The sequence below is a fragment of the Camponotus vicinus genome, unplaced genomic scaffold (assembly GCF_025532165.1).
Source record: "Camponotus vicinus isolate PSW18456_S1 unplaced genomic scaffold, iyCamVici1.0 SCAF_2, whole genome shotgun sequence".
NCBI lineage: Eukaryota > Metazoa > Arthropoda > Insecta > Hymenoptera > Formicidae > Camponotus > Camponotus vicinus.
The window spans coordinates 13,990,761-14,013,622 of NW_028141956.1; the positions used below are offsets into that span (position 1 = coordinate 13,990,761).

The 22,862-nt window shown below is 28.8% G+C and overlaps 1 protein-coding gene across 3 annotated transcripts in view; it reads left to right on the top strand.

Moving 5' to 3' along the window:
- Vha100-2 (V-type ATPase subunit a family protein Vha100-2) overlaps window positions 1-22,862 on the top strand; it is a 31,400-nt gene that overhangs the window by 6,646 nt on the left and 1,892 nt on the right. Inside the window, exons 1-13 of one of the 3 annotated variants that reach the window (XM_083089910.1) lie at window positions 9,527-9,670; window positions 16,741-16,881; window positions 17,235-17,414; window positions 17,902-18,030; window positions 18,108-18,226; window positions 18,777-18,903; window positions 19,401-19,577; window positions 19,813-20,025; window positions 20,295-20,508; window positions 20,610-21,039; window positions 21,404-21,531; window positions 21,613-21,845; window positions 22,318-22,712. In XM_083089910.1, coding sequence (XP_082946036.1) covers window positions 16,765-16,881; window positions 17,235-17,414; window positions 17,902-18,030; window positions 18,108-18,226; window positions 18,777-18,903; window positions 19,401-19,577; window positions 19,813-20,025; window positions 20,295-20,508; window positions 20,610-21,039; window positions 21,404-21,531; window positions 21,613-21,845; window positions 22,318-22,712 — 2,462 coding nt within the window. In that variant the 5' untranslated portion in view covers window positions 9,527-9,670; window positions 16,741-16,764. Of the gene's footprint in view, window positions 1-9,526; window positions 9,671-16,740; window positions 16,882-17,234; window positions 17,415-17,901; window positions 18,031-18,107; window positions 18,227-18,776; window positions 18,904-19,400; window positions 19,578-19,812; window positions 20,026-20,294; window positions 20,509-20,609; window positions 21,040-21,403; window positions 21,532-21,612; window positions 21,846-22,317; window positions 22,713-22,862 lie in introns of those variants that run through there. The other 2 variants (XM_083089909.1, XM_083089911.1) reach the window with 2 other exon arrangements.

The window sequence follows — 22,862 nt, forward strand, 5'->3', positions numbered from 1 at the left end:
TAGTCAAATTAGCAACTTTTTTCCACTGTAATGTTTACTCATATATTCTGATTATTGGATTAAAAGATTTAAAAAAAATTATTTTTAAAGAAATAACTGATATAACATTACAGTTTTGACGATTTTCTGATTATTTAATATAAATGAAAAGGCAATCATCAGAAATTAAGTGTAAATACAATCATTACTTTTACAGATCTATTCTGTATAAAGTGTCTAGTAAGTAAAATATATATAAGTAAAATAATTGATCTATTCTGTATAAAGTGTCTAGTAAGTAAAATATATATAAGTAAAATAATTGATTTTGTAAAACTAATTATCTCTTTTTGTAAAACTAATTATCTATCGATTTTTTATTTTCTTTTTTAAACATAGTTTAATATTATAAATTGCAATATTATATAAATAATTATATAAATTGCAATATTATAAATTGCATAATTAAAAAGAGTTTTTTCTTGAAACTTTTCATAAATTTTTGAAAAATATAATCAATAAGAAAGAAAACTAATATTTGTATATAAAAATCTAATAATCACATAAAACTATTGTGACATATTTTATAAAATATTAAAATATCTACATAAAAATATTATTTAATACAAAAAGATATTTTACTACAGATATATATTTTTTCATAGATATTTTAAATATTTTATAAGTAAAATTTAAAATATTCTATATATGCATTATATTATAAGATAATTTAGAGTGAATTACTATCATGGAAATGAAAAAAACGAGCAATATATCTATTTTAAAAATAATATATATAAATAATTTATAAATTACTTATACCATATTTCTTTCTCTCTCTCTTCTTTCCACCCTCTCTTCAACTCTCTCTTCTACTCCATCTGTCATCCGAAGCTTTTTCAGATTCCTTTTCCTCTGTTGTTCATTCTTTGCTGTTTTCTCATACTCACACTTTTATTCGCGGAAATACGATTAATCATGATTAGTCGTATATGCAATGATTGCGAAACACTTTGAACGGTACTCTTGATCGCGGAACAATCACACGAAATACGCACTTTATTATGTCGTAAGAGAGACATGAAAAGTACGATTTACTTGATATTTATGCGAGACCAAAATCATATGATACTAGTGACAACAATCTCTGATTATTATTGATATGTACAGCATATGCAAAATAATATGAATCGTAAGCTTGAAATATTAATTTATGATAAAGACTAAGTAATGAAAAATTATGATATAACAATTATTTAATTAATTTATATTTGTATTTTAGAAAAATGTAAAGCATCAGACAAAATATATTTGACTCTCTCTCTCTCTCTTTCTCTCTCTCTCTCTCTCTTTCTCTAAGCATTATTAAAGAAATAATTATTATCCGTAAGGACATAATAAAAGAATTAATAATGAAACGATAATTTATCTTTTTTATTTCTGTTGCTTTGATTTTTACTTGCAATAATGAATAATTGCGCTTCGAGAAAGATTTATCGTCGCGCGCATATCATGCCGCGCAATTTCATGTCGTTTATCAAAAATTAATTATTTGTTAATTGTAATAATCATAACGAATCGAATTATTTTACTTCGATACTTTGTCACGATCGCGTTTAGGAAAAGAATTCAAGTATACGAAGCATTTTATACCATTACTTTACTGTTAGAATGTCGTCATGCAAATGATAAGACTGCTGTACGTCACCAAGGTCGAACAATATATTATTATTAATGTGTCGCCGAAATATTTTGCGTACTATGTATACATACATACGTACATACACACACACACACACACACACACACACACACACACACACACACACACACACACACACACACACATATATACATATATTTATTATCAACGACGAATTAATAATAACATATTGTTCGACTTTGACGGCGTGTACGGTTTGTTATCATTGGCACGGTGACACTTCAGCAGTAAAATAGTGGTATGAAATACTTCGTATATTGTTAAATTCTTTTATATATACGCAAAACATTAAATTATATAAAATTATAGATTAATTATTTATTGAATGATTAATATCTCTCTCTCTCTCTCTCCTTTTGTCTGTCTGTTTCTGTCTCTTTTTCTCACGAAGCCTTTTATTATGCTAATCCTGGTTCGATTGTTGTATTATGCGTCAATCCGAATTTATCAATGTATTCTTTAGATCGCCGAAATCGAATGATAAAGCATCGAACGAAATATATTTGATTTCAAGCATATGTAGAAAGAAATAATTATTATTCGTAAGAATTGTAATGAAATGATAACTTATAATTTTGATCCTGTTATTTCTGATTTTTATCTGATTAAATGAATTACGTGACTATCGTCGTGATATGTAATTACATATTATTTATGAAAATTAATTAGTCATTAATTTATTATATAATATTAAATTATTTTCTGATATTCGTAATATTCGCGTTTAGAAAAAAAACTCAATAGAATTGAAGTATATATATACAATATAAACTTTAGTGTGCTATATGTTACATCGCCAATAAATTAATAATAATGCAGTATTTAATTGCGACAAGTATATATATGCATGTATGTATAATTATTGCTCTAGAGGTCTATATTTATTTAGAATAACAACGAAAGAGTGAAATAATTTTCAATCATAGTCAATTTAGGCGTAGAATCTGATATATGCTGTTTCTATTTGAAGACCTATTCTTACGGGAGGTCACGCAATCGACGGAAGGTTAGCAATAACGATAAGACTTGTCATTACTCACATGTTTTTAATTTGCTATCATTATGAATTTAATAGATGCAAGTATCGTGACAAAACTTCTCTCTCTCTCTCTTTCTCTCTCTCTCATTTGAAGAATGTACAACTATTATATTTCACCGATAGCAGCTTAATATACTTTTTCCTTTTAAAGGAATTAATGTTAATTTACAAAGTAGACTTCAAAAAATTACAAATGCAGAGTAAAATTAAAACGCAGAGAAGAATGTATATGTACGTGATATAGTCGTCATATACAATTTCAAAACCTAGTTATACATATATTCCTACACATATAAACCCAAGGGGTGTCTCACTGACTAAAAATTTGTACATGTATTGCGAATTATCAGGTAATTTCAAGTAATTCCATGTAATGCACCATGTACTCTAAGTAATGCGACGTAATACGAAACAATTCCATGAAATATAAAGTAATTCTATGTAATGCAAATATATTTATTTATAATTTTTTATTTTGCAAAATATACATATTATAAATTTTAAAAAATGTCTTATTTTAAACTTTGTTCCAATTATTAATTAAAAAAAAATCTTTTATTTTAAACTTACGAACATGAACACATATAAAATACAAATAAAATTAGTACAGATCGGACTAAAATCATTAATGATTTTATAAATTATAATATTTAGTTATACATATATTTTTTAATTATTCATTTACCTATATATATATATATATATATATATATATATATATATATAAAATAAATATATACATGAATAATTAAAAAATATATGTATAACTAAATATTATAATTTATAAAATCATTAATGATTTTATTCCGATCTGTACTAATTTTATTTGTATTTTATATGTGTTCATGTTCGTAAATTTAAAATAAAAGATTTTTATTCTAAACTTTTATATATATATATATATATATATATATATATATATATATATATATAAGTTTAGAATAAAAATCTTTCATTTTAAATTTACGAACATGAACACATATAAAATACAAATATTTGTACACATATTTGAGTTACATATAGTTAATCATTATATATTCTCTTTAATTCTTTGTATCTTTTTTCAATTAATATTTTTTCATGTCTATTTAAATAAAACGGTTCGGTTCCAATTAGAGTAACTGATCCAAAGAATAAGTATTCATTTTGTACTATTTGAATATCTGTTTCTTTGGGCCATTTATAAACATCTAATTCGGATTTTAAAAATTTAATTTTTGTAGAATTTTCAAATATTTCAATGACTCTTCCAATATAGAATGTGTTATTATAATAGGCAGCATAATATTTTTCCTCATCCAAAAGTCTTAAATTGGAAACAAACTCTTGAGAAATTATTTCACATTCATTTACATGCTGTTTGATACGTTCACAAATTTTAACAAAGTTTGTGATTTTCGTTTGATTTATATCTAAAACAAGATTTCTTTTTGTCTTTGTTCGATCTAATCTGCTTGGAAAATTTGTTATTTTTTGTGGAAGCTAGATAATTTCATCAGAATTGCTGTTGTCATTTTGATTTGCCTCCTTAGTAATTTCACTCTTAGAAAAATCCGAGGAAAAATCCAAGAAAAGACTTGCATTATATGATGTTAGTTGATCATCCGTATAAAATTGAGTACATATGAAATTAGAACTTTGTGATACATTTTCAATAAAATTAATTTCTTTTTGAATCGAATCATCAACACTTGATGAAGAACATAATGAGACACTTGATAATTTTTCAGCTTCCATACATGTATTTTCTTGAGTGCATTATCATACGGAATTATGACGACATTATTATTACATTCATCAGGTTGTTCATTATTTTTTTCTATTACATTAGATTTTGGATTTACTTGAAGAAAATTTAAAATATTAGAATTTTTTACCATATTTTGACTTTTTATTTTTAAAATGCATTTTAAAATGCTTATTAAAATTTGAAAGAACCCATTTATATTTATTATTTTCAATTTGTGTAAATGTTTTAGAAAAAAAATTGCACTCTGTGCAATTTACATAAGCAGTTTGATTTTTTATTTCTATGCTAATATTATCTAAGTTAGAAAGAGTTTGTGATTTTTTAGCTTCATCATAATCGATGTTTTGTAGGAATTTAATATTATATGTAGGAATTTAATAATATAATTTGAAACTACATTTTTAATATGATTAACAGCATTAGATTTATCGTCTTCAGTTAAATAAGAAGATTTGTTTTTAGATGTATTAATTGTATCATCAAAATTATTTTTATTACGTTTTATATTTCTATCTTTATTTAAGCATTTACGTTTATTAGACGTGCTTTGATGTTGTGTACTAACGTCACATAAACATTCTAAATTTTTTTCTTGAGTTTTTTCAAGAATAGTAGATTCAAGAAACTTTTTACTACTTTTAATTAATATATTTAATAATTCTTTACGCCTAAATAAAATTTCAAAATATTGTTCTTTTGTCGTGTATATACCAAAAAAATCTTTTTTTTCTTCAGGAGTTAACAATAAAGTTAACTTTTCTTTGGCAAAAGTCTTTCTTCGTTTATTTTGCTTATTGATATGATATTGTCATATCCAGTAAAAAGGAGAAGTTGCTTCAAATAATCAGGAGATACAATATCTTGTAGATTGAACTTTTCTATAAGTTTAACATCGACAATATGGGAGTGGGAATGGTTCTGAACGGCCGCACATGCATACAGACACTGTGTACCGTCCAAAATGACCCCCACTCATCCCCATTCCTATGCTATCGATGCTGCTTCAGACGTAAGCGCGGTAAAATGCGAAATAATACAACGTAATGCGAAGTAATTCGAAGTAATGCAAAGTAATTCGAAGTAATTCGAAGTAATGCGAAGTAATTCGAAGTAATGCATAAGTAATTCCAGGAAAAATGTACATGTATTGCGACAGTGAGACACCCCTTGTATAAACTTATATATTATAATTGATTCCGAGCAAATTCTACAAAATGTAATCTAAAGTAGAAAAATTAATAAAAAATTAATGAAATTAAGAAGAAATTATAAATAATGCACACAATTTCTCATTTATAATATTTGATGCAAAATTGATAAATAATTTTTCTTTTCGTATTTTCATGCAGTAAAATGAAAAATAATGTAATAACTAGTGTTTTTTTATTCATAATTATCAGATTGGAATTTATAAGACTGTTATTATAATGAATAAGCCAACATGAGATAAGATTATTCGCAGTTTTTATAATATCATTAAATATTTTATATTGCGATATATATATGTATGCATGTCTTGCTTTCACGATGATTGATTATTTCCGTCAGAGATAATGAATAGTCACGCGCATCATTGCATTTTAACTCATTAATTCGTCTTATTTTTAAAACAAAATTTTACCGCACGTGGAAGAATTTCGAAATTAAATAATCTTTAATGTTTTAAAAATGAAAATGAACGCATAATATTTTAGATCTTACACGATCACTAAAAAATTAACTATTTTATGATTTTAATATATAATTTTAATAATCTGAGAAGCTTTTAAAAAGTAGAGGTAATTATGGCTTGACAAAAATTCATTATATATATACAGGGTGTTTCATTTTAATCGCCCCAGGCAAATATCTCGAAAAATATGGAAACTATGAAAAAATATTTCGGACAAAAGTTGTATGGTTTCGAGGGGGCCATAAGATAGTAACATTGGTTTGACCTTGAACAGTCATTTGAAGATCACATAAAGGTCACCTTAAATTTCTTAAATGGAATCTACTATTTGTCATTGCATATTCTTGTAGCTTATCTCCAGAGCTTTCCAAAACACTATAATTAAGTACCTTTTCGTTAAGTACTTTTTGAGATATGAGGCTTGAAATAATTTCTTAATTTTACATAAACCGTAAAATATCTTGTAAAATATTCATTTTTCTATTATCTTACCTTAATACTTTTACGTACAAAATAATGAGAGGAATCAATTGGTGTAAAGAAAACACATAATTGTTTCGAAAAAAAAAATGTAATTTGCAATTAACAATTACGTTTTTTTTTTCGAAACAATTATGTGTTTTCTTTACACCAATTGATTCCTCTCATTATTTTGTACGTAAAAATATTAAGGTAAGATAATCGAAAAATGAATATTTTACAAGATATTTTATGGTTTATGTAAAATTAAGAAATTATCAATCATTTCAAGCCTCATAACTCAAAAAGTACTTAACGAAAAGGTACTTAATTATAGTGTTTTGGAAAGCTCTCGACATAAGCTACAAGAATGTGCAAAAATATATAGGGTGTTCCATTTAAAAAAATTGAAGTGACCTTCACGTGACCTTCAAATGACTCTTCAAGATCAAACCAATGGTACCATCTTATGGCCCCCTCGAAACCATACAACTTTTGTCCGAAACATTTTTTCATAATTTCCATATTTTTCGAGATATTTGCCTGGGGCGATTAAAATGAAACACCCTGTATATATATTTTTTAAATTATGATCTTTAATTTCCTGAAGAGACTAAAGCTGTTGAAGAGACTAAAGCTGTTCAAACTATCAACCATCACGTGACTCTAATCTATGCATATGAGCATAACATCACGTGTGTTCTTCTCGAATGAACCACGCGCGCGTATGTAATGTAATAATACATCAATTTTATCGTTTTGCATAATGAAAGATGTCACTGGAGATACGGCAATTTGCGTAATAGTTGACCGTTAGATCGGAGGCCACTGCAACGACCTAGAAATCATACAAGAATAAGTACTGACCTTACAGGAGATATCGCTTCTATTATCGTAGCCGCTAGGCATCTGGTGCAAGATTCGATGAAACATTATCTTAGAAAGTAACAAATATTTTATCATTGTTTCGTTATTGGTGATACTTCGCATCGATAGCAAGATCAAACTTGTTATAGAATTTCAGTACACGACCATTTTATTTTTTCGTATGCATTAACAACATTGTCGTTTTTATTAGATTTTTTGCGGTTCATATTTATGCGTTTTTAATGCACATTGCAGGAATTTTAATTTAAAACATAAATACTTTAATTGTAACTGAGTTTTGACTTCGATAGTGAAAAAATAATTGTGTTTTTTTAATAAAGAATATATTTTTCTTTATCAATTGCGTCTATTATCAAATATCGATATTTTTGCAAATTTTTCGAATTGTTTTTATATTGCGTAATTATGTATAATTGCGATATAATTTTTGAGTATCAAAAATAAGCTTGCGGAGTCTTTTGTTCGTTAAGGATAAATAACTACGACTGTATGAATTACAGTGTCATACGAGCGGTAAACCTTAATAATCAGAAGATAACAAATATTTATACGAAGTATGTCATACAAAGGTAGTGTGCGGCAACCGCTTATTATCATTCTTATTATCATATTCGCCTTATCATTTTCAAGAGAATCTCGGGCAACAGCGATGCGAAGCGATGTAACCGAGGAGCTCCCGAAAATTTTCATTATTTTTGCTATTAGATTTTCATTATGCAATTTATTGTAAATCTTTAATTTAAAAAAATTGTTAATTTAAAAAATTGTACGAGTATGTGCGAGCAGGGCAATTAATCTTAAAACAATTGTACGCAATACTCAAGTATTGCTATAACCTATTTATTGTAAGGAAAAAGTGTTATGCAGCTAAAAATAATTGCAATCAGTGACTTAAGTTTTCATCTCGCAAAATATAATTGTTTTGGTGAAGGGAGTTTTTTGCACGCCATCAACGATTAGGTTTGCGTTATCAGCCCGCTTATATTCGCATCCTTGTTCTATTTGTCGCATCTTAGCTTTTCAACCAGGATTATTTAATTTTAATGAAAAAATTCTTTTTCATGTTTTAAAGAAAATATTTTCATTGCAAAAAAAATCTCTTGCATTACATTTTTATAATTATTGATGAATTATTTGTTTTATATTTTATTTTGAAGGTGTATATATATATATATATATATATATATATATATATATATATATACCTTCAAAATAAAATATATATATGCAAAAGATTTTTTTTTGCAATGAAAATATTTTCTTTGAAACATGAAAAAGAATTTTTTCATTAAAGCTTCTAAGGTATACCTATTTCTTCAGTATGTATATATATATATATATATATATATACACACACACATATAATGTACCGACAGAAAAAAATTTGTTATCATGAAATACACGAGATATGATTATGATTTATCGAACTCATTGCATTGCAATTATTCGTGTTGATTATTAGCTTTTCGTTACTTCGTTCTGCTCTTTTTTATCTTTCGTACCAAGTCAATCCAGAATTACGCATGCTTCTCCATCTATGACCTGTGTTAAGTCTGAAATAGCCGCACCTTTAGAAATGCATCGGCTGTTAACCATATTCTCTACAGGTGAACACATTGTTGGAGATTATTATGATGTTAAGTTTAAAAGATATTCATACATGTAACGATAAATGTGTCAAATTCATTTTTAATGTAAGACTTCACGGATAGATCTTTCATGCTCTTCTGCCCTCTCCTATTTACTTTTATTTCCATTGAACTTATCATTGGGTCTATCTCTCCAACGAGATCGATTTGCATGATAGTGGTCGAAAGTATCGTAACCGTTCTATACAATTGCGCGACAATCCCAATCAGATGTACGCATGTGAAAGCGGCGCTACACACAATACCGATGCAAAAGAGACAGCGCTCTGTCATAATCCGCTCTTATCTTGCTAACAGGAGATCGTCACGAGTTCTGATTCCCTCTCCCACCAAACCCACCTCTACTTTTCTTGCATCGCGAAGGTGGGATTTATTCGTTGTGTCGGATCTAGTCAAATCAGTCGCGAGTATATTGCACTTGTGTGATAAACTGGACTAAAGTTTCATTATTGTGTGGAGATAGGTTGCACGTATCAATAATTTATACGAGTATCGACGAGTTTTCGACAAGGTTTGTCTTTTTTTTAATGTGTTTATGGAAAGAAGATATATTTCGATAAAATTATCTTTTTTCCTCCCCGAGAGTAAGATTTCGATTAATGATCATGCGAGCAACGTGTGCGTTCATCGATCATAAGGATTGTAAAGTCATCTGATTGATTATGCGTGCAATAAAATAAAATAGCGAAGCGGAATTACAAAGGAGCTATCTTTTTAGCTTTATGAGAAAGTTGAATTAATAAGAGCAATTAATAAGAACCAAGTACTACACAGGAATAAAATATTATATTAGTTTTTTAACGCAGAAGTATTTCTCTCTTAACACTCTTAAAATTCAAGAATATAATAATAAAACGGTTTAGTTTTTTATTTCAATTTATTCTCAACGGCAATAACAAGTTATGCAAGTAAAAGATAAGACTCAAGAGACATTAGATTCAATCTTAAGTGTTATCGCACATGGAATCTCGATGCACTGTTTATTTTAAACAATTATTTCATGCTTCCCAGAAATATCTAGAAACCTCGTAATTCAAATTAAATGTGCGATAAAAAATAGTGTCATTGAGGTAAGCTCATAGTAGAAGAAAAATAATAATCTTTTGTAATAAAATGGACAATAATGTCTTGTTAAATTATATACATTGAATTAATTATAGAGAAAACTTACCGAATAATTAGGGAAACTGTAAAATACATAAAGAGAAATCGAACAAGTAAAAGAATATTATAATTAGATATTTCGATAATGATATGACACAGCAAAAAGTATCTCCGTGCGCCGAGTAAATGACAATAAATCCGGAAAAAACATTGTGTGGTCATCATAATAAAATATCATAAAATGTAGTACATTTTTTAAAATCTTTTCAAAAGATTTCTATTATATAATTAAATATATGTTTTATCAATTCTCGATATCGCTTTGTAAATTAAGACTATTTTTAATATATAACATTTTAGACAGAGGTTTTTTCATGGTAAAAAGATTCTCCATCCTTAAAACTTTTACCTAAAATCATGAATCATGATTATGAAAATCATGATTCATAGATAATTTATATAATCAGAATATTTTGTAACGTATTTTCTTTTTAATATAAAATTTTATTTGTATATCGTATTGTAGAACTATCATTTATTTTTTTGGTTTCTTTTGCTTCTTGAACCACCTGTTTATATCATATATTATTATTATATTCATTATTCTTCTTAGAACTCAGCAATTGCAGACTAAAAAGAACAATATGCAAATTTGTGTAACAAGAATCGTTGTTCCTAATTAACACACTTATTTGCGTTGTCTTGTTTGTTCGCGACGTAATTATTGACAATTTTGAAAAATCTTAATTAGCTGCCTGCCAAAAGCGACTAATGAACTGAACGTGCACATTTGTATTTGAAGACATGTTCGAATATAAAGATAGTGTTTCCATTCACCATATTTCACGATGTTCGTCGATTTACACACTTTTCAATCGTGCAAAATTTTTTTTACTTTTTTGCCGGTATTTTAAAACTATAAAAACTCGTGTGTGTGAATGCTATTACAATATACAATAAGCTCTAAAAATCGGTTTTTTAATACGTTTAATACGTTATTACTTTGTAGAGAAATATTCAAATATTTTGTACTTTGGTTTCGTACTTTTGAATGGTAAATATTGGAGTATAGTTTGTCTGAAAGAGAGAAAACGTACTAGATTTTCTCCGTTTTTTATCAAAAATTAAAAAGAAGAACAAGTTTAAAAAAAAATTACGGTCCATTTCATGACTGCGTTCAAGTGTATCTGTGAAGAATCAAGTGAGTTTATACAAACAAGAACGTAAGTAAAAGTATGAAGAAATTTCGATTCAGCGGACGATAGCTTCCGCGTATTATCTTTTGTGCGGATTTAATCTTCGCGCTTCCTGTAAAAAGAAACGATTATCTCTCTGGCACGTGATGTCGATATTGTACTACGTGCTATACGTTGACAGCAATATCTGACACGCTAAATTGATTCTGAACGAGCATCTGACGCGCGGTATATGTATGTACAATGAGCAAGTTCATTGTGAGCGTTCTTCTCTCTCGTTGCCGTCCTTGTTCGTAGCTAGTTGACCCGGACTTGTGTTGTTTCACACTCGTTGAATCGGAACCAACGACGAAGTTGTAGGTTCACATGGTACGAGACGTGCGCCAGTCGCTCGGTACGATTATGTCCGTTCAAATCCGCGCTCTCGTAGTATTGTTATATAATATTTTTCCTTTTTTTCAGAGAACGATAACGTTTAATCGCCGGTAGTCTGAATGCGATTTGACAAACGTATGTGTTATCAGTAGTGTAAGTCAATATTTTCGCGCTATTTTCATCGATCCATGAACGTCTGCCCGTATTAGCATCTGTAATTTACTGTACGTCAAGTGTATGATTCGATAAATGTGTCATAAGATAATCAGACTCAATCTCGTTTCGAGAATAATATATAAATACGATAAAAATTATGTGTCTGGCAAGTAAGAACGGTTGCCTTGCAGGATTTTTCTTGTTTTCTAACAATATATGATGTGCTTATGATGTGATTGTTACGTGGATTTGTTGTTTTCCCATAGATTGTTATATATGAAGTACATTTCGGCGATTATTTTTACTTTTATTACTTTTATTTATTATTTATTATATTTACTTTTATTAATTCTAGACTTACGTTATTTTTAAGCTGATCGATTCAACGATCGATTTTTGGCTCGATTTAATTTTAACGACAACCTTGAATTAAGATCTCAATTTAGATTAAATTATGATAAGGTGATAAATTGATACGTACAATTCGTCAATCTTCATTACGTAGTATAATGTGTCGGCATATTATTTGCACATTACAGACGTTATGTATATTATGAATCATTCAAAAATCTCATGTATCGTAGAGTATATTAGATTGACATTTAGAAAGCCATTATAATGCTATTATCAGTTTTAAGATAATTTCGGTCATAATTGAATAGTAATGTACATCGATTTTAGTAATATTTTAGTAATCAACAGATGAATATTTAATTGTTGAAAAGATATACATAGCACATTTGGTATTTTATATTTTTATTTGTGCTATTTATGAGGAAGCTTTATGTTTTATATCAAAAGAAAAATTTGCTTTGCTAGGTTTTCTTTCTCGTAAAACACTCGGATAATCAGAGAATGTATAGTTCACACAATATAACTTACTATAACTTTTTTTTTCATTGCTTATGATATAACTCATATCATTTGAAGAGATATCATTTGTTACATTTCTCACTCGTTACTTGTTGTTTTGTCTGATTGTTATCATGTCGCTGATCGACATACGTTGTTTTTTTACAATAACACTTGTTGGAATCGACATCTCGCAAACTATAATCTCACATAGTTCATAGTCAGCCATAACAGCGCACACGTGAAGAACTTGCTCCGAGTTTATTAAGGTTACAACCTAATCAGCAATATAAGTGGTTGCTCCCTCTTTTCCTCTTCTCTTTTTTCCTCTCTTTCATTATCAGGTTCTTTACTTTTATAATACATTATTTTCTAGGTAATTTTTCTCAGATAATAGACTTTTGTTTTTGTCTTTTTTTTCTTTTCTTTTTTATTGTGAGATTATAAGAGAATAATGTATGTGATAATGCTAACATCAACGCGATTTATTTAATCGTTGACATATAAAGGTAAAGTTCTAATAATTGTCTCTGTAATTTCACAGGAAACCAACGCCCGTCCGTTGTCAATTTGTCGCAATTTTACCTATTTACCGCATTTTCGCACGCAACTGTTACATTCCATGGTTACACTCTCAGACTCATTCGATGTCGATTAAATATCTCTCGAATATATTTCTATATTTTTTTATTTAGTACTAAAGTTTGTTTTATTTTTTTATCTTTATTTAAAGACTAGTCATCAAATTTTGATTATTTAGCATTATATTAATTTTAATAATTATTAATAATAACGAATCTTAATGATTTGTAATGGAAAATTTGCCTAAAAAAATTAAAGCATAAATAATTTGTATTAAAATTAAATCAAGCAACAGAAAGCAAATTTTTTCATCACTTATAAAAATTTTGCAGTGAAGTTTTTGTATATTGCTAATATAATCAATAATGAATTATATGAAAATTGGAAAAGAATTTTATTCTTTCAAGTTTTTTCTTTTTTATTACGCTTTAACATGGATTAATATAACAGAATTGAAACTAATTTGTAAATATTAATGCGATGAAATATGAGAATAATTCTCTTAATAATTCTTCTCTTGTATTTTGATGATATTACGACGCCAATGTGACAAATACTTATTCAATTAAAGTCGTTTCTTGCTATAAACGGAGGAAGAATGTGCGACAAGCAATTAAATGTAGCAATACAATTTCTGGACAGAAATTTTGATGGACTGCTACCGTGTGATGTCGAAAATGTTTTCGTCGCTTATTATCTTTTCTTAAAATATAAAATGTCATATATTATATTATATAAATCGACGTTTAAATATAATATTCTCACGTTGAAGTTCACGCTCAAATAGGAAATATTCATCATCTCAAAATATCTTTTTCGTTACTTTATTAATTCAAGAGAACTAATTCGTTGCAACACAGAAATAAAAATATTCTCTTCGTTGCAACACAGAAATAAAATATTCTCTATACATCAATGAAAACGTTGATTTAAGCAGACGGGCCTTGAGATGTTAATTAGTCGCGTTGATAACACGTTAGCATTTCGAAGTTCTCTTTAGAATTCGCTATAGGCAATGGTATACTGATAAGCAAAACAGTTTGAGCCGCTCAAAGGAAAGCTAATGATTTTTTTGATACTTAATCGAGCTAAGAACTTGCTGACAATGTATATTACTTATTTCAAAAAAGATACATACAATCATATATACATATATACATACATACATACATACGTATATATGTATACACACACACATATATATATATACAGGGTGTCCCAGACCACCCGTACACCCCTTTTAAAATGAAAATAAATGGCTTTTATCAAAAATCGCAAACAATTTTTAAGTAAATCGGGTACGCTCTATCAAATGGTGATATTTTCAACTTTTGATTCCGACCGGAAATACGTCATCCGGATCGGAAGTTGAATTTTTTTTAGGGGAACATGGTACTTTTTATTACAGATTCGAATTGTACGTGAAAAAATAAGAAACTTTTGTATCAAACGTTTTTTCTAAAAGTGGCTCTGTTATTTTATCACAGTTACTTTCAAGGTCAATTTTAAGATTGACATTTTAAAAGGGGTGTATGGGTGGTCTGGGACACCTTGTATATATATATATATATATATATATATATATATATATATACACGAAAATGTCATTAAAATATCTAATAAGGAAAGCATTGTAAATTTCTGTAGTATTGAAGTAATTTAATTATGAATCTTATATATAATAACATCAAAATTTCTCATCAAGAAATTCCTGCCTAAGAAAATTAATATATCGAATCGTTTCTTTATCTAGTCTTTTATCGAACGCGGATGACTTGTGATGAAGGAAAATATTCCGGCATGTCTCCGAGAAATATCATTTTTTAAATTTTGTAGAACATGATTTACATTTCAACAAAAACTGAAAATCTACATAGTCTCGAGTCATCGCCGTGTTCGTGACATGAGCCAATTTTTTTTTTATTTTCTTAAATTTTATAATATATGTGCATATATATGCGTATTTGTTATTGATAACTACTAGATTTCAAAAGCAAGTGCGTAATATTAATTTTTTTATTCGCCGACGAATGAGATAACAGTGAGAATTTAGTCCGACGAGGATGCACGAGGAACGCAAGTATACACTACTTTGTTATTCACATACATATTTATGAACATTTCGTTTATCTCGTACTCGTGTGTTTACCCTGACGTCTTCACCTACATGGAAATAGCGCCGTAAAACATTTCGTTTGACTTTTTGGCGATTACGTTTCACGAGATATAATGTCAAAGCGTCACTGTTTCATCATCTAATTCTAATTATACCTCTCGTTGCATTTTGTACAGAAATTCGTATCTATGAGAAATCGTATCTATCGAAACTTTCTATCTATGAGAAAATCTTCGATTCTCCAAGGTCGAATACGAACGAGTGTTGTTTGCAAATTAAATATTGGTAGTTTTCTTACTAACAAGAAAAGTCTTTTACTACGGTTTTAACATTTCTGAATCTTTCTACGTTCAGTGAACTTTTTTATATATCTCATTCCTAAAATTATTGTCAGTTGATGAAAAGAACTTTGTGATTTATTCGGAAATTTATTTTACGCTTAATGTTTCGTCTTTTATTTTTTACAAATGTGACAGGTCTTTTTATTTTAAATTTTACAACTCATATATTTTAATAGGAAGTAAAAATTGTACTGATTCTTTATCTGTTCAGGAGGCTCAGTACTTTTTTCATGCTGCATTTTATTAAGAGAGCTAACAAATATATTAACAGATGGCTAAGAAATATGTGAAATTAACGTTTTATAATGGCCTCGTTTTCTATTTTTTTATATTTTACATGATAAATTTATTAATTGATAATAATAAGTGTACCATGTTAATAAGACATAATTTCAAATACACACACACACACACAATTATCTTATCTAGTATCAATGTTTGCGCAATATATCAATTGTCATAATTCTTGTAGATTAAGATTCATGAATATCTTTACATCTCATTATTACATTTTTACGTGCGTTTTTATTATTTTTAAAAATAGCACACCCGAATTAAAATTTCAGTTTACATTAATTTATTTATATTAATATGTTTATATGTAATAATATTCATGTTAAATAGTATCATGTAAAAATTTTATTTTTTAAGTTGATTCGGCTGAATGATTTGTTGTACGGCTAAGATAAATAATTTTAAAGCAGTTATATATTTATAAAAAATGCAATTTCATAAGTAATTTTTGGAATTAATCAATTTATAAAATGTGTTATATTTTAAATATTTTCTCTCATGCTTAATAGAAAGTAAGAAAATAAAAGAAGCTGCAGTTTAAAAGAAATATTATTTCTCGTCACAGGATAAGGATTAAATCAGTTTAAAAATGGGGGGAATGTTCAGAAGTGAGGAGATGGCCCTTTGCCAGCTGTTCATTCAGCCGGAGGCAGCTTACCTTTCCGTTTCTGAACTAGGAGAAACCGGTACGGTGCAATTTCGTGATGTAAGTTGAATATAATCTCCATTGATTGCTTTATGACATTTATGACATAATTAATCTGACCATAATGATGATAACATAATGATGATTAAAAAGTGCCATCCACGATGATTTTGTTTGTTCATGGATCAAAAATATTGGAATAAAAGAATTTTATATACTTACGATTTTTTAAATGTATATTTTTTGGAGTTATACTTATGTAAACATACTTATGATCCAATCTAGTTAACATACGATTAAGTAAAAAAAGTTTCTGTGCACTTGTTTGAACATATATAATATTGAAGTTATAAGTTGTTAAATATATTTTTGTTTTCAACGTCGGTAATATCGTTTTGATATGTTGTCTATAGCTGAACGGCGATGTGAATTATTTTCAACGGAAGTTCGTCAATGAGGTCCGACGATGCGACGAATTGGAGCGCAAGCTTCGATACATCGAGGCGGAAGTCAGGAAAGATGGTGTGCCAATCCCGGATAATCTTACGGAACTACCGCGGGCTCCTAACCCACGTGAGATTATAAATCTCGAGGTAAAATTTTTCTCTTTCGTAAAATATGATTTAAATCGATATTTCACTGTACGTTGTCATACATACATTTCATCTTCAATATACGAATACAATGATAAGTCACGAGGTATACTTTATCTTGGCATATCGCAAAGTTAAATCAAATATCTGATTAAACGGTGAATTATTAAAATTATATTATAGAAATATAATATATATTATATAATATTATATAATATATAATATATATTTTATCTATTATATATTATATATTTTATATATTATATATTATAATATATAATATATTATATATTTTATATTATATATTATATATTATATGTTACATAATATATTGTATATATTATATAAATTTTTTATGTTATATATATTTTTATTGACATATATTATTATTAATTATTATATATATTCAACAATAACATTATTACTTACAATTAATATATTTCTGCTTGATTTAATAGTATATTAATCGTATTCTCTCTTGTAACAGGCGCATCTCGAGAAAACGGAGAACGATATACAAGAGCTGAGCCAGAACGGGGTGAATCTGAAGAGCAACTATCTTGAGTTGACGGAATTTCAGCACGTGCTCGAAAAGTCGCAAGTGTTTTTCACGGAGGTACCTAAAGTAGTTCAGCAGCTTTTGTTCGTAGCGCCGTCCTCCTTCGTGTAATCGATGTTACCGTTTTGTCGAAGAATCAAGATTCGTTTCTTCTTCTTCTGTATCAACAGGAAGAGGCTAACGACTCGATCACCAAGGCGCTCATTAGCGAGGAAGCACCGAATCCAGCAACTTCCATTCGTGGACATCTGGAGTAAGTTTATGGCTGATGAATCGTTAGTTATAAAAGCCTCGCGTGTGCGTATTAGATATAATATTAATAAACTAATGTATACGTAACACACACACACACACACACACACACACACACAGGTATATATATGACGCTATGCCTTAATAATATTAAAAAAGGACAGCTTTGTATTTTAATACTTTTCTTTATTGCTTTAACACACGCATCTATTCTAATAGAATTTGTCCTGGAATAATAAATTGTACTAAAGCATATACCATTTATTTAAAATGGAAAAAATGGTTTGTGTATGTGTGTGTGTGTGTGTGTATGTACTTCAATCATCAGTTGCATAATTCTTTCTCTAATTAATTTCAATGATGAAACACAGGCTTGGAAGGAAACGTATAATAAATATATATATTTGTGTATATGTGTGTGTATAGATAATTTTATTGGAAAATTTTTTTACAAAATTAATATAAAATAACAATTTTATATAATGCTATATATAATATATACTACTTAATAAATTATATACTATTAGAATAACATCTCTCTTTCCTTGTAGATTCGTCGGTGGAGTAATAAATCGCGAACGAGTTCCTGCCTTCGAGAGAATGCTTTGGCGTATATCTCGTGGAAACGTATTTCTTCGACAAACCGAAATTGAAAAGCCATTGGAAGATCCAGCTACGGTTAGTTCTGATTATTTTTTATTTTTTACATATACAGAAAAATTACTTAATTTATTATATTGCATGTAGATTGTGCTTATAAAAAATTGATATCAAAAGGTCTTATAATAATTAAAAAGAAATATATATATATATATATATATATTTGAATAATTATAACAATTATTATAAATAATTATTACAATAATTATAAAAATAATAATTTATAATATGTACAATACTAATTTTGGTAAGTAAAATAATAATTTGTTTCTTTAAATACGCATAAAATAAATTGAGTTATCTTTTTCTCTTTTTTTTATATGTGCGTTATCTTATATAAAATAAAATAAAATGTATCTCTCTCTCAGAGTTTCCAAACAGGCAATACCAGAATAAAATTAATAGCTCTCGCAAAAGATTAATTTACGTTTTAAATATCAAATATATTCTCATTGTAAAATGAGAATAACATTCGTTCGTTGATGCGCCTGATTCTCTCCTTGAAATATTTTCAGGGCAACAAAATTCATAAAACAGCTTTCGTGGCGTTTTTTCAAGGAGAACAGTTGAAAACTCGTATTAAGAAGGTTTGCATCGGTTTCCGTGCTTCGCTTTATGATTGTCCGACGAGCCAGGCTAAACGTCAGGAAAAGCTGAAAGCTGTGCGAACACAGTTGGCGGATCTTAACTTGGTGAGATTGTCGTACATTGAAATAAATAAATATAACAGTCAGTGCAAATATATCTGTTATAAATCTTATTTAATTTTATTGAATTCTATTAGATAATTAAATTTTAGATTCTTTAATTTAAGAAAACAACATTCTTTATATTTAAATTGAAGAAACATTATAATATTTATGGATATATTTAAACAGATATAGTATGAAAATATCTTATTTGTACTTGGACATAATATTTTTCAAGGTATTAAATCAAACGCATGATCATCGTCAACGTGTTCTGCATAATGTAGCGAAAGAATTGCCAAATTGGAGTATTATGGTTCGAAAGATGAAAGCTATTTATCATACGATGAATTTGTTTAATATGGATGTGTCGAAAAAATGTCTTATTGGAGAATGTTGGGTGCCTATTGCCGATCTTGGGACCGTGCAAAATGGCCTTACAGAAGGATCGGTCAGTATATATAAATCTAATTAAGTTTATAACGTGCATGATTATATTTTTATCGCTAATTTAAATATTTTAAAAATAAACGAATCATTAATGTTTTAAGTATTGGGACGCAATAAAAATCTTTAAATTTTATTTTAACAAGTAATTTATAATTTGTTGAAACATGTAATATTTTTATTTTGTGAGACTATCTGCAGGTCGTAATAATAAATAATTCAAAATGTGATACATGAAGCATGAAACGAAAGAACGTGGGATATGTTTTTTAGCAACAATGCGGAAGTTCCATACCATCGTTTCTCAACGTGATCCATACGGATGAAAATCCCCCGACGTTTAACAGGACAAACAAATTTACAAGAGGATTTCAAAATCTGATTGATGCATACGGCGTGGCGTCCTATCGCGAGGCTAATCCGGCGCTTTACACCATCATTACGTTTCCCTTTCTGTTCGGCATTATGTTCGGCGATGCTGGTCACGGTGAATAAATTAGAAAAAAAAAAAAATGAATGAAAAATAATAAATACGTGAAATATGGTATACTCACATATCATTATTGGTGTGACTTGTTGCTGATTTAGGACTGATACTGACGCTTTTTGGCGCTGTCATGGTGCTACGGGAGAAGAAGATCATCGCTCAAAAATCGGACAATGAGATCTGGAATCTATTTTTCGGCGGTCGTTACATCATCCTCCTCATGGGTCTGTTCTCCATCTACTGCGGTTTCATCTACAATGATATATTTGCAAAGTCAGTTAACATATTCGGATCTAGTTGGAGGGCCACGTATACGATCGACGATGTAACATATAACAAGACGTTGGACTTGTTGCCAGAGGCGAAGGCGAAACACTATCTGCAGGAGCCATATCCTTTCGGCGTAGATCCGGTTTGGTCGCTCGCTCACAACAAAATTGTATTTCAGAATTCGTTCAAAATGAAGTTATCCATCATTATCGGCGTCGCACACATGATTTTCGGTGTGTGCGTGAACGTGGTCAATATTATGTAAGTATTGCAGTCTTGATGAAAAAATTACTTTATACATATAATATATTCTAAGTATATAAAATGTTATCAAAAATATAAATTTTATTTACGTATCAATATATTAATATAGAACAGTGTAAACTGCGATGTTTCTTGAGCTCCTTTGGATCACGAAATCGTGAGAACAATATCTTTTTCCTATGTGTGTGAAGATATGTATTAGCATGATTAAGTAATATATGAATAGCATCTTGATATAACAAGAATAGAAAGCATTTCGAAAGTTATGTTCGTGTAAAATACTTGCATTATTTTTCAAGAAAATGAATGAAATCTTTCGCGATCTCTGTATATTTTATCACGTCGCATTGTAATTTTTTAGGTATTTCAAGAAGTATTCCAGCTTCTTCCTTGAATTTCTACCGCAATTGTTCTTCCTTATCTTCCTGTTTTTTTACATGACTGCCTTGATGTTTATTAAATGGATTTTGTACAACGCTTCGTCTGACGGTAAATATTAAATTTATCTTATTGTTAGAGTAATCGCGCGCGCATCATCGCTAACGTATAATATGGTGTATTATACTGTAGATGAAGGACGAAGACCAGGTTGTGCACCATCAGTTTTGATTACGTTTATTAACATGATGCTCTTCAAAAATGCCAATGTGCCCGCGGGTTGCTCTCAATACATGTTTGAGGGGCAGGATATTTTGCAAAAAGTTCTCCTGTTTTCCGCTTTAGCATGCGTCCCCGTAATGCTGTTTGGAAAACCGTTATTTATAATATGCTCAAAAAAAATTAAAAATTCAGGGAAATCTTACGTAAGTAACGCATTATTTTATCTGTTCAATTATCATTAATTATATTACATAATATTATACTTATTACATTAATAATAATTTGTGTTAATTGATATTTCATTTTTTTCTTTTTATTTGAAATGTTAGGGAAATTATTTATTTTATATAGTACATTTATAATACATTTTCATTAATGCGTTTTCGATAATGCGGAATTTATCTCATATTAGTTTTAATTATAAAATTAATAATTTTTGCAAATTTGTGAGAGACAATCTTTGCGAATATTTATAAAATACTATAAAAATGATTATGATTTATAATATGTGAAATATATAATATAAATGAAAATGAGATAGATTATCATTTAGATGATGAAATATATTTTGTTTGTATCCGCCATATCGATAAAATTAACGTTCCGTATTTAATCGCAAATACAAATGAAATGCTGACGTTAGCTGACATTGTACGTGCATTGCTCATGCTGTAGAGCAACGGAAGTGCGTCCCAGGACATCGAATTGCAGCCGCAGGAATTACAGAGCACGGAGGCGAGTAACGATGCGGCAGGTGGTCACGGTCACAATGAAGATGACTTCGGTGAGCTGATGATTTATCAATCCATCCACACCATAGAATACGTCTTGTCTACCGTCTCGCACACTGCCTCCTATCTACGGTTGTGGGCGCTGTCTTTGGCTCATTCCCAGCTATCTGAAGTACTCTGGAACAGAGTATTGCGGATAGGCTTAGGCGCTGAAGAAGATCAGTATCAAAATGGCATCATACTATTTTTCACCTTTGCCATCTGGGCCTTCTTTACCATTGTCATTCTTGTCATGATGGAGGGCTTGTCGGCGTTTCTTCATACACTTCGACTTCACTGGTACGTACGATGATCTCACGTGTATGTTTCTTTCAATTTTTTAAAGACTGGTTTTAAGAAATTTAAGAATTTTTAAGAAGATTAAAAAATTTTTTTTTAGATGTGAGAGAAGAGACAAATTAAATTCAACTTTCGATTAATAAGAATTAC